The sequence below is a fragment of the Gobio gobio genome (assembly GCF_949357685.1).
Source record: "Gobio gobio genome assembly, chromosome: 12".
NCBI lineage: Eukaryota > Metazoa > Chordata > Actinopteri > Cypriniformes > Gobionidae > Gobio > Gobio gobio.
In genome coordinates this window covers 13,122,266-13,137,353 of record NC_137105.1, presented here as the reverse complement: position 1 = coordinate 13,137,353, position 15,088 = coordinate 13,122,266, and the positions used below count along the sequence as shown (strand labels likewise).

Below are 15,088 nucleotides of genomic sequence, written 5' to 3'. Positions count from 1 at the left end.
ATGAAGACAAACCATGGCCAAGTTTCCCACTCCCTCACCTGTCCCAGGACACTTTCAATCCTAAGGCAGAGAAAACAAACATGTCTGTCAACAACAAACAAAACAGCACAATACATTTCAGTAAAGATGTGTCTATTAACTTGCATACTTTTTATTTATTTTTTAAGTTGTAATAAGTTTACTTTTTTTACCTGCAAGGCAGGGGTGCAATCTTAAGAAAAATTAAAAATATGATGCATCAGTAGCCTACAAACATACAAAATACTCCAGAAATCATATTTATAGATACTCAAATTCTATATTCTCGATTTTTCCGGCCTGGTAAATAAATACTAATTTGCTGCCTCATTTTAATAAAGCTGCTAAAAGTAACTTGATCCATAACAAAACGAAATATTACATCAGATCACCTAACGAATAAAGCTGTGCCGTGGTAACACAGAAATAAAGACCACCGGCTTTTAAAACGTTTCGTTGGTTATTTGAGTAAATTAAAACACAATAGGCTACTTACATGTATAAGTGTTCCTCGGCCGCAGGATGGGCAGAGGAATACACTGCGAAGGATCCACTTGTTCTGGTTGGTTCTATCCTTCGCGGCCGGGGAGACGGACGGTGGGTAGGGTTGCCAGGTCTCTGCAACAAAAGTAGTCCAAAAGTCCCAATGCGATTTTCTCCATCGAGCGGCCGAATTCTCCACTGCAGTTGTACGTTTGGGGGTGTTGGAGCGGCGAAATCGTACTTATGGGGTAGAACCAAACCCGCGGAAAAAATTTTTCACCCGCGGCAACAACTTAAAAGTGGTCTAATTCGGCTGAAAAAACGGGGACTTGGCAACAGGGACGGCAGGCTGCATTTGAAGGCTCCTTCGAATTGAGACAGCCTTCGTCGCGCTGCGGTGACGCAATCGGCCTTCAAATGCGGCCTTTGAAGGATGCAGCCCCCGAATTGGGACACAGCTTCTGTCTATGGCCGAAACCATTCACACACTTTTTGCTAACTGGCAGGCAGCATTAGCAGCTCATCTTCTTCTTTGTCTACTTACTACTTCTGCGTCGTATCAATGCATGCTCTGCAAGATCGTTTTGTGCTTGAGCGCCACCAAGTCGTGTTTTACTGTCACTTCAGCAGCTCCAGGCACGTGAACAAAAGCGCTGATCTCATTGGTCGGCCAGTTTAACGCGCCGCGTCAAAATAAAAAAAGGAACCAGAGGCGTTTTTTTTACGTTTAACGCCTCGTGACTAAACAATGGGCACCAATGTGAGTGTTCACACCGACGCGTAAAACGGCAGGCGTAAAAGCGTCATTTAAAAAAAAAAACGCCTCGGGTTAGTTTTTTTTATTTTGACGTGGCGCGTTAAAAACTGGCCGACCAATGAGATCAGCGCTTTTGTTCACGTGCCTGGAGCTGCTGAAGTGACAGTAAAACACGACTGGGTGGCGCTCAAGCACAAAATCGGTCTTGCCGAGCACACATTGATACGAAGAAGAAGTAGTAAGTAGACAAAGAAGAAGATGGGCTGCTAATGCTGCTTGCCAGTTAGCAAAAAGTGTGTGAATGTTTTTGCCATAGACATAATATGTCTGTGGTTTTGGCAAGCACGTAAATACTGTCTCTCCTCTTCTTCTGTGTGACAAGCGAGTGTCAGAAGCGTAAGTGCCGCAGCACCACCTTGTGTACCGGGAGCGCATCTACTGAATGTGCACGTTCACTCGGCACCTCGCCAATGGAAATCGCTTGGGTGTGAACACTCAAGACGCGCCGAAAAACGCTGGCGATAAGCGCGTGCGATATTCGTCCCGGTGTGTACAGGCCTTTAGATTGTTTTTTTGGTTCAGGAGGAACTGGAAAAGGTGCCTGCTGTTTCATTTGCGGTGCTCACGCTAATGTCTCTGCATAGCATGAAATGTGTTGATGATGTATGATGTCTGTGCGAACAGGGGCCCCTATTTTAAAGATCTGAGCACATGGTCTGAAGCGCATGGCGCAGGTGCACTTAGGGCATGTCTGAATCCACTTTTGCTAGTTTAATGATGGAAAAATCGGTCGGCACACGGCCTAAAATGGTTGTACCTAGTCTCAATGAGTCATGGGTGTGTTTTGGCCATAATGTGCAATAAACCAATCAGAGTCTCATCTCCCATTCCCTTTAAAAGCCAGTTGCACTTGCACCATGGCGGATTCGTTATTTACGTGGCAGAATTTGCTAGCGGAAAGACTGAACGCTTCTCCAGAGAGGAATCTTTTATTAATATTTAAAAATGTTTGTGCACGGCTGTGTGAGTAATAAGCAGAGTGTACGCGTGTTGTGTATTACTAACACGCGCCCTTTAAATAACACACAAAATACTGCGCCATTGACTTTAGACCAGGTTTTTGTTGGTCAATGGCGCAGTAACACGCCAACGGTGCACCTGAATACACCTTGTTTTCAGACTAGCACGCCCAAGGGCGAACAGATGGGCACGTGTGCATTTGCTATTTAAACAACATGGCTCTGGACGTGAAAATGATTACTGCATCGGTCTGAAACTAGCAAAAAACACCTGTCACACCTGGCGTCGCATTGCCACGGGTGTATGATAGGGCCCAGGGTGTGTGAGGGTATGTAAAAACATACATTGGCCCTGTCCCAAATGGCACATTCGGTCTTGTCGACTTACAATGGCTGTCGTGTGCACGTGTTCGTTAAGTCCATTAGACTATACCCATTGTTTATTTGCCACCAGTGGCACAAAAATTACACACTTCAGCTTTAACCGATGCACATGGTTGAAGTGATAGATGAATTTATTTATAACAGGTACAGATGTGAAGAGGAAGAGATTAATGAACGAATGAATAAATGAATGAATGGAGGGGATGAAGGCGCTACATTTCCGTTTTCAAGTCATTAGCAATGCATTAACCCCATAATCTGTGCTAAATGTAGAAACGAAAAAAATCAATGTCATCCAAAGAGGGCAAATCTGAACGAATGTGTTTACTGTAGCCCAGGTAAGCCATGTCACACCGGCCTCATCAGCTAAATGGGTAGAGTTGCCGTAGCCTGCCGCTGGTCCCCACGGAGAACGTGCAGATCCCTGCCAAATTGATCACAGATAATTTCACTAAGCACAAGATGCGTCAATCAGGGCTGTTCTTCCTCTGAGACTCTCCCTCAAGGACAGACGGTGGGAAGTGTTGTGCTGACATCAGCATATTTCGAGATGCATTTAGCATAGATGAGTGCCATACTCCAGTTGGCACGAGGTACGGGGCAGATTGCACCTGAGTGTGTGGTAAATTGCATTTTATTTGGCACAGCGTAATGGCAAACAACCGTGTTTATGTTTGTTCGGGGTCGTCATCTTTGCTAATATAGATAAATGGGCATTGGTTTCCTATGAAATTGCTGCTTTCTTGTTTTTTTGTTTTTTTTTGTAGTCAGAGACCTGGAATATAATATTTAAGCTCCTGTTTATCATGATGCAAAGATGAACGCAAATGAGAAAAGGTCCTCCCAGGACAGGCTGTTCTTAACAGATGTTTTAAGAGTTTACTCTTCGGTGCTTCTAAACCTGTTAATGTCAAGTTAAACCAAGAAGTGGAAAACATAAGTGTTTATTATCGCCTCACAACATGCTGTTAGCTCTCACTCAGCCTCTGCCCTCCTGTCTGCCTGGTTCTCCCTACCATGATCAATAAGCTGGTGCTGTTTTGATAAGATGACCCTGTAAAAGCATGGCAAAGGTTCCTGGCTCTTTTCAGTCTGCTATACTGGATTATTAGTCTTTCCTTGACATTTTATGAAAAGGTTAGGTCACTTAAAAGGGGCTACGTTGCCTCGCTGGGCTCTGTCGTTAAGGCAGAATGTCCTTTGTAAACCATGATATTTGGGCAAGTGTGAGGAAGCAGCTGTCCTCTAAATTTAAAGGCAGTTGCAATTTTTTATGTGTTGCTCCATTTCTCCTCCCTGGCAGTTCTGTATTTGGCTGCAGAAGAATTTTTTTTAAGGATGCTGCAATTTAGTCAGTCAAGGTGAAGCGTGATGAGTGTTTAGAAATCAGGGGGTATTGATGTGGAAACATTGTTGTCATTGTAAACAGCTTGACTTTATATAGTTGGGTTTTAATTAGGCATGCACCAATATAGAAATTCTGGAAGATTTATGTTATGTATTTATATTATGGATGATAATCGAGATGATGGTCAATATTATAGGTCTGTTTTATTTCTTTAAAACAGTCCCAATGCTTTCAATAGCAGTCCAATCACTGATACCTATAATACCACTAATTTTATATATAATGTTTAGGTCAGTATATGATATAACTGATATTTTATATATACTAACATTCAAATGTTTAAGTAAAATTGTTTTTGAAAGAAATTAATATTTTTATCAGCAAAGATGCATTAAATTTATCAAAAGTGACAGTAAAGACATTTATAATGTTACAAAAGAGTTGAACTTTCTGTTCTTTAAAGATTCCTGAAAAAATGTATCAGTTTCCACAAAAATATGCAGTATGTGCACAGCTGTTTTCAACATTGATAATAGCAAGAATGACTGCTAAACATTCAGTTTTGTCATCACAGGAATAAATTACATTTTTAAATATACTAAACAGTTATTTTAAATTGCAATATTTCAAAACAAATTCTACTGTATTTTTTATAAATTAAATGCAACTTTGGTGAGCATAAAAGACTCAAAAAACTAAATCTTACCAACCCCAAACCTTTGAATGCTATAGGTTTAGCGTATATTCCCTGTTTTTGCTGTTATGTACTGTTTAAATTGGGAAAAAATAAATGGCAATATTATCTGCTTCCAATCTGCAGTCTAATACTTATGCCTGTAATATAAATAAATTATTATATTATTATTATATATAATATATTATTTAGGGCTGTGTGATATTGAAGAAACATGTGATATGCAATACCTTGTTAAATGATGCAATATTCATGTGTAAAATCTATTTAAATTATATTTTAAATATATATTTTTATTTATCTTTGTTATTAAAAATAAGAACTAAAAACCGTAGTCTTCAAATGAATTAAATATACACAGATACATAAAAAAAAGCTACAAACGTTATTCAGCCAAGAGCACTAAGTGATTTTCTCTTTTTCTTTTGTTGTTTGACAGACAGCGGCAGGTTTACTGTATTAGCAGGCTGTCACTTTAAGACCTAATGCACAGATCCTATTGACACGCATTCGGTTTCTTTCCCCAACTGATATTGTTCACTTAAAGCATAACCGACTGTCTTTACATGAATACTCATCAAGACAGCCATTTTGACATAACTGTGTGTGTTTTTGACAGTTTGAGTGTGTAACAAGACACGAAACAGAACTGAAGGGATCACACGCTTTCAGGGAGGCGGCTTGTGCGCATATTTCGGTGTGTGTGACAGCGCGAGACTACAAGGAGTTGTTTTTCGCAAGTTATTGCGTTTAATAACTATTTTTAATGTCAAGCAAGTCCCATAAGTAACAGTCGTGTGCCCAGTCTATTCTCTGCTATATGTGTCGACTTAAAACATACACTTTTCACAATGTTGAAGCAGCCTATTAAAATCATTCAGATATTTTGTGCCGTTGCGATATGCATATCACGATATGTACATCTGCAATATTTAGATTATAATTTCGATATATTGAGCAGCCCTAATATAATTGTTATTATTTTGCTATTATTTGCTTCAGATAGTGACCTAATCACAGATAATTATTTGTTACAGCATATACACAATATGATGTTTACAATTTTAGGTCATACCAGTTTGCCTGAATCACCAATACACATAATACTAATTTGAAACCCTGTTAATCTTAACTTCAGAGATTTGTGAATTTGCGGCTTACTCAGGGCTTTCTGTGAACTCAATGGTATTTCTGAAGAAACAGATAATCTAGAAGCAGTGTTAGTGTCACAAACCCACTGCTGGTACCATCAGTCCAGTGCCTGTGTACTCTTAGTCATGTCATAACACTGAGTCACGGTGTTTGCGGTGGAGCACAAGGCCGGTGCTTGTAAAATGCAATCGGAGAGTCCAGTGTGTTTCTCTCACTGATCAGAAAAGGCATCGTCTGCTGTGTTTGTGTGGGGTTGAGTGAGAGCGTGACACAGTCTTTCTGTTGGTGGATCACCCCGCTGTGCCCGTTAACAACCTGCTGGAGCGAGACCAGAGTTCCCAGCATCCTCCTCTCCAAGGCATTTCATCTCACACCGCCCTCCTGCTATGGCATGCTGTGTACAATAGCGGCTTCTCTGCAGCTCGCCATGTGTTTTGAACAGTGACCTTACTTATCAGAGGTCGATCCACCTGATTCAGGTTCTATTGCATCAGAATTTATTTTCTCTTTTTTTTAACAATTCAGTACTATATACCAGTAGAATATAATTTTAGTACATCATATGCCGTGCCAGTAATTTTTTACAAACAAGTTTAAGTGACTTTCAAAACAACTTTACCCAAAGGGTTGTATATTGTGTTGTAACAATTTGTGGTAAAATTGATATGAACAATTTTCAGTTAACAAATATTGCAATTGTTTATGCTTTAAAAAATAATTTCATAAATAGATTTTATTGATCAAATTACTTCTATTAACTAAATCAAATAAATATTTGGTGACCACCCTTTGCGTTTAAAGGTGAAGTGTGTAGTATTTATGAGGATCTATTGACAGAAATGCAATATAATATACATAACTATGTTTTCAGTGGTTTATAAAGACCTTACATAATGAACCTTTTTATTACCTTAGAATGAGCCATTTCTATCTACATACACCACGGGTCCCCTTACTGTGAAATCGCCATTTTGCGCTGTCATGTTTCTACAGTAGCCCTAAACGGACAAACTTCTCTACAGAGCGCTAGTCACTCTCTACTCTCTCCGATGACAACATTTTTGTCCTGGGTCAGCCACCGTAGCTTCTCTATGTGCTTGGAAAGGGAGGGGTGAGCAGTGGGTGATTGCAATTCACAACCTCACCGCTAGATGCCGCTAAAAGTCACACACTGTTGCACTTTTGCCAGGCGCAACGCAAGTGTTTTTGTTTTAGTTTCAGACCAATGCAGTTATCATTTTCACGTCCAGCACCACGTTGTTTAAATAGAAGATGCACTTGCGCCCATCTGTTCGCCCTTGGGCATGCTGGTCTGAAAACAAGGTGTGTTCAGGCGTATTGTTGGCATGTTGCTATTTTGAGGCAACTGAAATCGACTGCGCCATTGACCAACAAAAACCTGGTCTCAAGTCAATAGTGCAGTTTTTTTGTGTTATTTAAAAGGCGCGTTAGTAATATGTGCCTATAGGTGGGTGCACGACGCGCAAACACTGTGCTTATTACACAACATTTTAGAATATTAAAAATAAAAGGATTCCTCTCTGAAGAAGTGTTCAGTCTTTCCACTTTCAAATTACGCCATGTAAATAGTGAATCTAGGATGAGACTCTGATTGGTTTATTGCCCGTTATGCCAAAAACACACCCATAACTCATTAAGAGACTAGGTACAACCCTTTTGGAACATGCGCCTGGACCCTTTTTTTCCCGTTGTTAAACTAGCAAAAGTGGATTCAGTCACGCCCTAAGCGCACCTGCGCCATGCACTTCAGACCATGTGTTCAGATCGTTAAAACAGGGCCCGTCTGTCTCCATTTTTTTCTTTTTCTCAATGTAATCACAGACAGACTCGATGATGGTGACATCAGATCTCCGTGTGGAGCATACCGGCTTTTGTCAGACTCCTTGTGCGTACAAAAATCTCCCTGGATTATTACAATTAATGGCAAAAGGAAATGTAAACTGATGTTTCCTACTGACACACTACAGCAAAATATACACTCACCTAAAGGATTATTAGGAACACCTGTTTAATTTCTCATTAATGCAATTATCTAATCAACCAATCACATGGCAGTTGCTTCAATGCATTTAGGGGTGTGGTCCTGATCAAGACAATCTCCTGAACTCCAAACTGAATGTCAGAATGGGAAAGAAAGGTGATTTAAGCAATTTTGAGCGTGGCATGGTTGTTGGTGACAGACGGGCCGGTCTGAGTATTTCACAATCTGCTCAGTTACTGGGATTTTCACGCACAACCATTTCTAGGGATTACAAAGAATGGTGTGAAAAGGGAAAAACATCCAGTATGCGGCAGTCCTGTGGGCGAAAATGCCTTGTTGATGCTAGAGGTCAGAGGAGAATGGGCCGACTGATTCAAGCTGATAGAAGAGCAACTTTGACTGAAATAACCACTCGTTACAACCGAGGTATGCAGCAAAGCATTTGTGAAGCCACAACACGCACAACCTTGAGGCGGATGGGCTACAACAGCAGAAGACCCCACCGGGTACCACTCATCTCCACTACAAATAGGAAAAAGAGGCTACAATTTGCACAAGCTCACCTAAATTGGACAGTTGAAGACTGGAAAAATGTTGCCTGGTCTGATGAGTCTCGATTTCTGTTGAGACATTCAGATGTTAGAGTCAGAATTTGGCGTAAACAGAATGAGAACATGGATCCATCATGCATCCATCATGCCTTGTTACCACTGTGCAGGCTGGTGGTGGTGGTGTAATGGTGTGGGGGATGTTTTCTTGGCACACTTTAGGCCCCTTAGTGCCAATTGGGCATCGTTTAAATGCCACGGCCTACCTGAGCATTGTTTCTGACCATGTCCATCCCTTTATGACCACCATGTACCATTTCAAATTGGTTTCTTGAACATGACAATGAGTTCACTGTACTAAAATGGCCCCCACAGTCACCAGATCTCAACCCAATAGAGCATCTTTGGGATGTGGTGGAACGGGAGCTTCGTGCCCTGGATGTGCATCCCACAAATCTCCATCAACTGCAAGATGCTATCCTATCAATATGGGCCAACATTTCTAAAGAATGCTTTCAGCACCTTGTTGAATCAATGCCACGTAGAATTAAGGCAGTTCTGAAGGCGAAAGGGGGTCAAACACAGTATTAGTATGGTGTTCCTAATAATCCTTTAGGTGAGTGTATAAATAACTGGCTTAAATATATATAGATATATATTTTTTTTTTTTGTGAAAATACTAACGTGTCTAAGACTTTTGCACAGTACTGTGTAAATATACAGTTATATTAGTTTAATTGAATGGTCTCAGAGTCACGATCCACAAAGGCATGTGTGGGGGGGGAAAGGACAGAATTCTCCTTTGTGATGGGTTCTTTTGGTTTTGTTTCTTTTATTGAGGTTTGTATTCATTTGGGGTTTACGATACATGTCAAAATCCAGTGAGGTCTCTGTTTATGCACACATGCATAATGCATGGCTCTGCAGACGATCGAAGAGTGTGTGAAGAGAAAGGAGACCTGTGACATTTCCAGCAGTTAGGAGGAAACAGCTCTGTCAATGTGATTGGCACATAGTGTGTGTGAAAATGGGGAGAATGTGATGAGCTGCAGTCTATCTTAAGCTTTCCATCACTCATATTCAACAGCTTTTGTTCATTCAGTGTTTCCTCAAGGATGAATGGATGGACACACACACACACACACATAGAGTAGTGGCCATTGTCCGGGGGGGGGATATGTGCTTTTACACTTCAGGTTCAACTAAACAATCACAAAAATATGAGGAGTGTTATATTGGGGAAAAAAGGGATACAATAAACTTGGTTAATGACAAAATTATTTGGCAAGACAGGCAAACTCCAGCATGCAATTAAATGTTGTTTTGCCAATAAAGAGGCATAGAAAAACATAAATTGACAATAATGTAATGATTTTAAAAAAAAAAATCCTTCTTTTTGTTTACAGCTGTCTCACTAAACTTTGGGCGTGTCATGCTATCTTCCCAAAGTTAAGCTTCATTGGAAGACCTGCATGATGTATCACAATTTAGGTTTATAATTTCCCAAAGATTTTCAATGACTTTAAGGTCAGGGGACTAAGGAGGCCACTTGAAGACTTCAAAATGCTAAGCATGAGCACTTTAATTGTGCGCGCCTTTGTTTCACTCACGATGTTGGAAAATACACATTTGCTCTCCAAACAGATCCTCTATACTTGGCTACATGGTGTTCAGCAGGATTCCCAAGTATCCCATTTTCAAAGTGCCTGCGACTGTAGATCCTTCCAAAAACTTGCTGCAGACATGCATCCCCAATACCGATATATTTCCCCTGCTGTGTTTAATGGCACCATGCATTCATTTTGTATTAAAACACTCCATTTGTCTTCTACGAACATATCTGACACCATCCAATGCTAGGTTGTTAAATTTCGATTTGTTGGATTGCAGAATATGGCCCCAATCTTTCACATTCCAGTCCTTATTTTCTTTTGGCAAATTGCAGTAGATAAAACTAATATGGTTTCTTTACTGGTACACAACCTCTCAATCCAGCCTTTTAAAGCAATTGGCTTACAGTTAAACTTCAAGATGAAATTGGAGGTTGGTGGTCTCATCCAGGTCTTTAGAAGCTGTTTTGAGGTAGTCCCACATTCAGGTGATTTTCATCCTCCTGTCAAAATGTACTCTAGTCTTCCTTGACCGGCCACAACACTTTACATTCTGCATGGTAGTGGTCTCACTGTGCTTTGAAATAATTCCGTGGGCATTGTGACCATTCACATCCAGCACATGAGCAATATCTAAAACCGATTGACAAGATGTAGCCATTTTTACAATATTCTCCTTGGTTGCAGAGGACAGCTCCTTCCGCCTGGTCATTTTCTCTAAAACCCACTAAGTAACAATACCGGCCACATAGTGATTTTTGAATTATAGGCTGGGAATAATGAGTGCAAGCTTGGTATGTCCATTTGGCCAAAAATGACACAATCGACACAATTCTGTATGTTTTATTTCATCATGGCAAATTATACAATTGGAACGTGGAACACGTGGAATTTTCCTAGGTTGGACATCACTTTTGGCCACTACTGTACTGTACACTTTCAAACTTTAGGGTGTCTCTCTTGGTTTAGTTCAGGGGTGTCCAATCCTGCTCCTGGAGGGCCACTGTCCTGCAGAATTGAGCTCCAACCCCAATTAAACACACCTGAACCCGCTAATCAAGGTCTTATTAGGCATACTAGAAACTTCCAGGCAGGTGTGTTGAGGCAAGTTGGAGCTAAACTCTGCAGGATAGTGGCCCTCCAGGACAGACTTTAGTTACTTAAACACTTTGAGATGAATTTATGTATGCATCATAGTGCAAATGGACAGCACTAAAGACTGAAGGCTTTGAAAAGTGTTTGCAAATATACCTTGCATCAGGACACATGGTTTTAAAACATTTTGATTAATAAATGAGAGTTTGGTATTACTTTCTAACTGCAGTGGATAAAAATGTTTTCAAAGTGATTTCAGAAATATGTTTCATGGCTTATCTGACTAATCGTGTTTTACAGGATAACATCTGTCCCTGCTATTAGGAAAAAACCTCCCGTGGTGTTCCTAAGGGGGTCTCGATGCAACGTGAAATTTACAATGTGACATTTAAAGGTCATTGTGGAGTGACTGGATGGATTTCTTGGAAGTCTTTGCATATTCGTTTTACTATAGTTATGATCTCTGTTATTTTGAGTTCTCTACGGTTACATTTAGTAATGAATAAGTGTTTGAATAATTGTAGAAGAAGAAATGTATTTAATCAAGTCACTACATGGTAGAAACCACTTCTACTTAATGAGCTAAAGATTATAAAAGATTGTAATATTATGTACCCTACTGAACAAAAAGTGCGGTTTGTAAGAAGTCTCTTATACTCACCAAGGCTGCAGTAATATTGTGAAGTTTTATTACAATTTAAAATAATTTTTCTATTTTAATATACTTTAAAATGTTGATTTATTACAGTGATGGCAAAGCTGAATTTTTAGCATCATTACTTCAGTGTCACATGATCCTTCAGAAATCTGATTTGTTGCTCAAGAAACATTTATTATTATTATTATCATCAACAGTTGTGCAATCCAGTTTTTTCTGGATTTTTTATTTCTTTGATTCTTTGAAAGTTCAGAAGAACAACATTTCTTTCAGATCCAAATCTTCTATAACATTATAAATGTATTTCTTTTACTATCACTTTTTATCTGTTGATTGAATGCGTTTTTTTTCTGAATAATAGTACTAATTTGTTTTTGTTTTTAAATACTGACCCTAAACTTGGTGTAAATGATAGTCTAAAGGTCAAAAAGTCAGGATTTGTTATCCTTTACAACTTCTTTCTGTTATCATTTAGCCTCTCTTCTCTCAGTCAGTATGGAGTGAATGGGGCAGCAAAAATCTGAAAGAGTCTTTCCTGTCAATTCTCTTTGGCATGATCACCTGAGTGCGGGCCTTCACGCTGGGCAGTTGGGGCAAACAGATGCCTGACTGTCACCCCCTCTTTCTCCCTCTCTTCCAGGCTCTCTGGTGGGTGTGGGTGATGTCATCTCCCAGCAGCTGATTGAGCGCCGTGGACTGGCCAATCACAGCGTGAAACGCACAGCCAAGATGATGAGCATTGGCTTCTTCTTCGTCGTAAGTCTCCTGTGATTCTGTTCCATTTGCATGCATTTCTCTTGAGATCCTCCAGCTTTGCAACTGTGGATTGATGTTATTTAAATGTTAGACCAAGAGAGTTTTTTTTTTTTTTAAATCCTGAAGCCTTTCATGGGTATCATTCTATGAGAGTAAAGACAGACCAAAAATGTCCTTATTGTGATTTCCCGTCTGTGAAACCGGGCCTTTATGTTTTGTATATTTCATACTCTTGCAAACAAATTGAATTTCATTAGAAGACACGCTTTCAATGGAGAAAGAGATGTTTTTTGGGCCAGAATGATGTAGTTATAATCTCATGTGTATGCCACAGTTTGTTTTGTTCATATGTGTTTGTGGTCGGTAAGATTTTTTATTGTTTTTGTCTTTTAAATCTCTCATGTCTCATTAAGTCTCTTATGCTCACCAAGGCTGCATTTCTTTGATCAGAAATGCAGTAAAAGCAGTAATATTGAAAATAATTACAATTTAAAATAACTTTTTAAAACATTACACAATATTTTCAGCAGTCATAACCGTTGCACTGCTTAATATTTTTGTGCAAACAAAAAATTTTTTCCCTTGGAAAGTTCAAAAGAAATTGACATCTTTTGAAACATTTATAAATGTCTTAGCTCACACATTTAATGTTAACACATTTAAAAAAAAAATGTTGGGAGGAAAATTTACGCTTAATTAAATTTTTTTTTAATAATAATTACAATATATTTCAAATGATGGTATAACTGTTAAAGATTTGAAGCCACATTTTCCTTGCAAAATGCAAACAAAAAAAGGGAAAACAAAATTAATTCTCAAGCACACGATGTTTCAACCTAAAAACAACTTTATTTCCAGATGTAATCAGATTCGATTTTACTAACTGCTGATGCAGTGAACCCTCGGCTCCTTGTTTTACATTTGATAATAATAATATAATTTCACAAAAACAAAAAAGAATAATGATGACACATTTGTTGCAAAATGTCAGTTGAGTTATGACTGTGGTGTTATGGCCATAACAGATCATGTGTAGGGTGTCATTTGTTGGAACAGGTAATGAAGTTGCATAACTGCACACAGTGATTGACATATTGAACATCCTGATCTTCCCTTCCTCTCTCCCTCTCTCTCTCTCTCGCTCTCTCTCTCTCACACACACACGCACAAAGCACTAATGCACTTGTTCTGTTCAAATGACTTGAGGACTAATCTGCAAATGGCCTGTATGATTCAAAGCTTTTACAAGTCTGAGCCTATTAAACATCAGACCTCATTCGTTATTATTAGTGCCGTAAGAACTGCTGTTAGAACAGAAGTGTTAACTATAGGTCAGAACTTAAGGTAAAATTTGTCCTGCATCTCCTGAAATGAAATCTGTGAAAGACTTTCTGTCCATTGACTGTAATTATATTGCATTTCTGACATGCTTATTTTCTGTTGGCGTTTTATGGTTATAGGCTGTGTTCTTATTGCTCAATCAACCGAATTAAGCAGAAGCTTAGCATTAATCATTTTATGTGTCATATGGCATCCTTTGTTTTGCTAAAAGGACAGGAAAGAATGCAGAAAGATGGCATACAGCTGCTATATTTTCGCTGTGCATAGAAAAATGACAAACATCTTCTCAGACAAGTGCACAGCTGTTTGTTAAAGACGCCCATATGCATAATTTAGCATTGATGGGTGATTTCACATCGATGCTGCTGAACCGCAAATTATAATTACATTAAAAGAGACATTTACCAAAGAATTCTGTTGTCGTCGTTGACTGAAACACCCCCGGTAGACACTGTTTGACACATTTATTGATCAGTTTGCTAATCAGGCCCAGACTGAAACCACACTGGGAAACAAAAAAGTAAGCTCATTAATTCACAGAGGATTGGAGCTAATTACAGCCCGCTGTTTTCATTATCACGTCATAAACAAATGAAACCACTGGCACGGTCTCAATGTTCTAAGCCTGTGTTCGTGACTGTTTACTGAAGTGTTTGAATTTTTTAATGTGCTACACATATTTAATGACGTTTTCTGTGTTTTGAAGGGTCCAGTGGTCGGTGGATGGTACAAGGTGCTGGACAAATTTGTGACTGGTGGTACTAAAAGTGCAGCTCTGAAGAAAATGCTGGCTGACCAGGTGAGCAATGTATTGCAGTCATTTTTTTTTTTTTTGCATGTGTGTGAGATCTTCATGGTATTAATGTCTTGGGTATTAATACACATTTGTGGCTAAAGCAGACATAACTACAAAAAAAATTACCAACATTTCCTGTCTTTAAATACTGTGTGTGTGTGTGTGTGTGTGTGTGTGTGTGTGTGTGTGTGTGTGTGTGTGTGTGTGTGTGTGTGTGTGTGTGTGTGTGTGTGTGTGTGTGTGTGTGTGTGTGTGTGTGTGTGTGTGTGTGTGTGTGTGTGTGTGTGTGTGTGTGTGTGTGTGTGTGTGTGTGTGTGTGTGTGTGTGTGTGTGTGTGTGTGTGTGTGTGTGTGTGTGTGTGTGTGTGTGTGTGTGTGTATATATAAATCACACCGATCAGGCATAACATTATGACAGGTGACACACT

At 39.4% G+C, this 15,088-nt stretch overlaps 1 protein-coding gene across 1 annotated transcript in view; it reads left to right on the top strand.

The window, feature by feature from the left end:
- mpv17 (mitochondrial inner membrane protein MPV17) overlaps positions 1 to 15,088 on the top strand; it is a 43,702-nt gene that overhangs the window by 7,589 nt on the left and 21,025 nt on the right. Inside the window, exons 3-4 of the mRNA XM_079831239.1 lie at positions 12,409 to 12,524; positions 14,572 to 14,664. Of these exons, the coding sequence (XP_079687365.1) occupies positions 12,409 to 12,524; positions 14,572 to 14,664 (209 nt within the window). The remainder of the gene's footprint in view (positions 1 to 12,408; positions 12,525 to 14,571; positions 14,665 to 15,088) is intronic.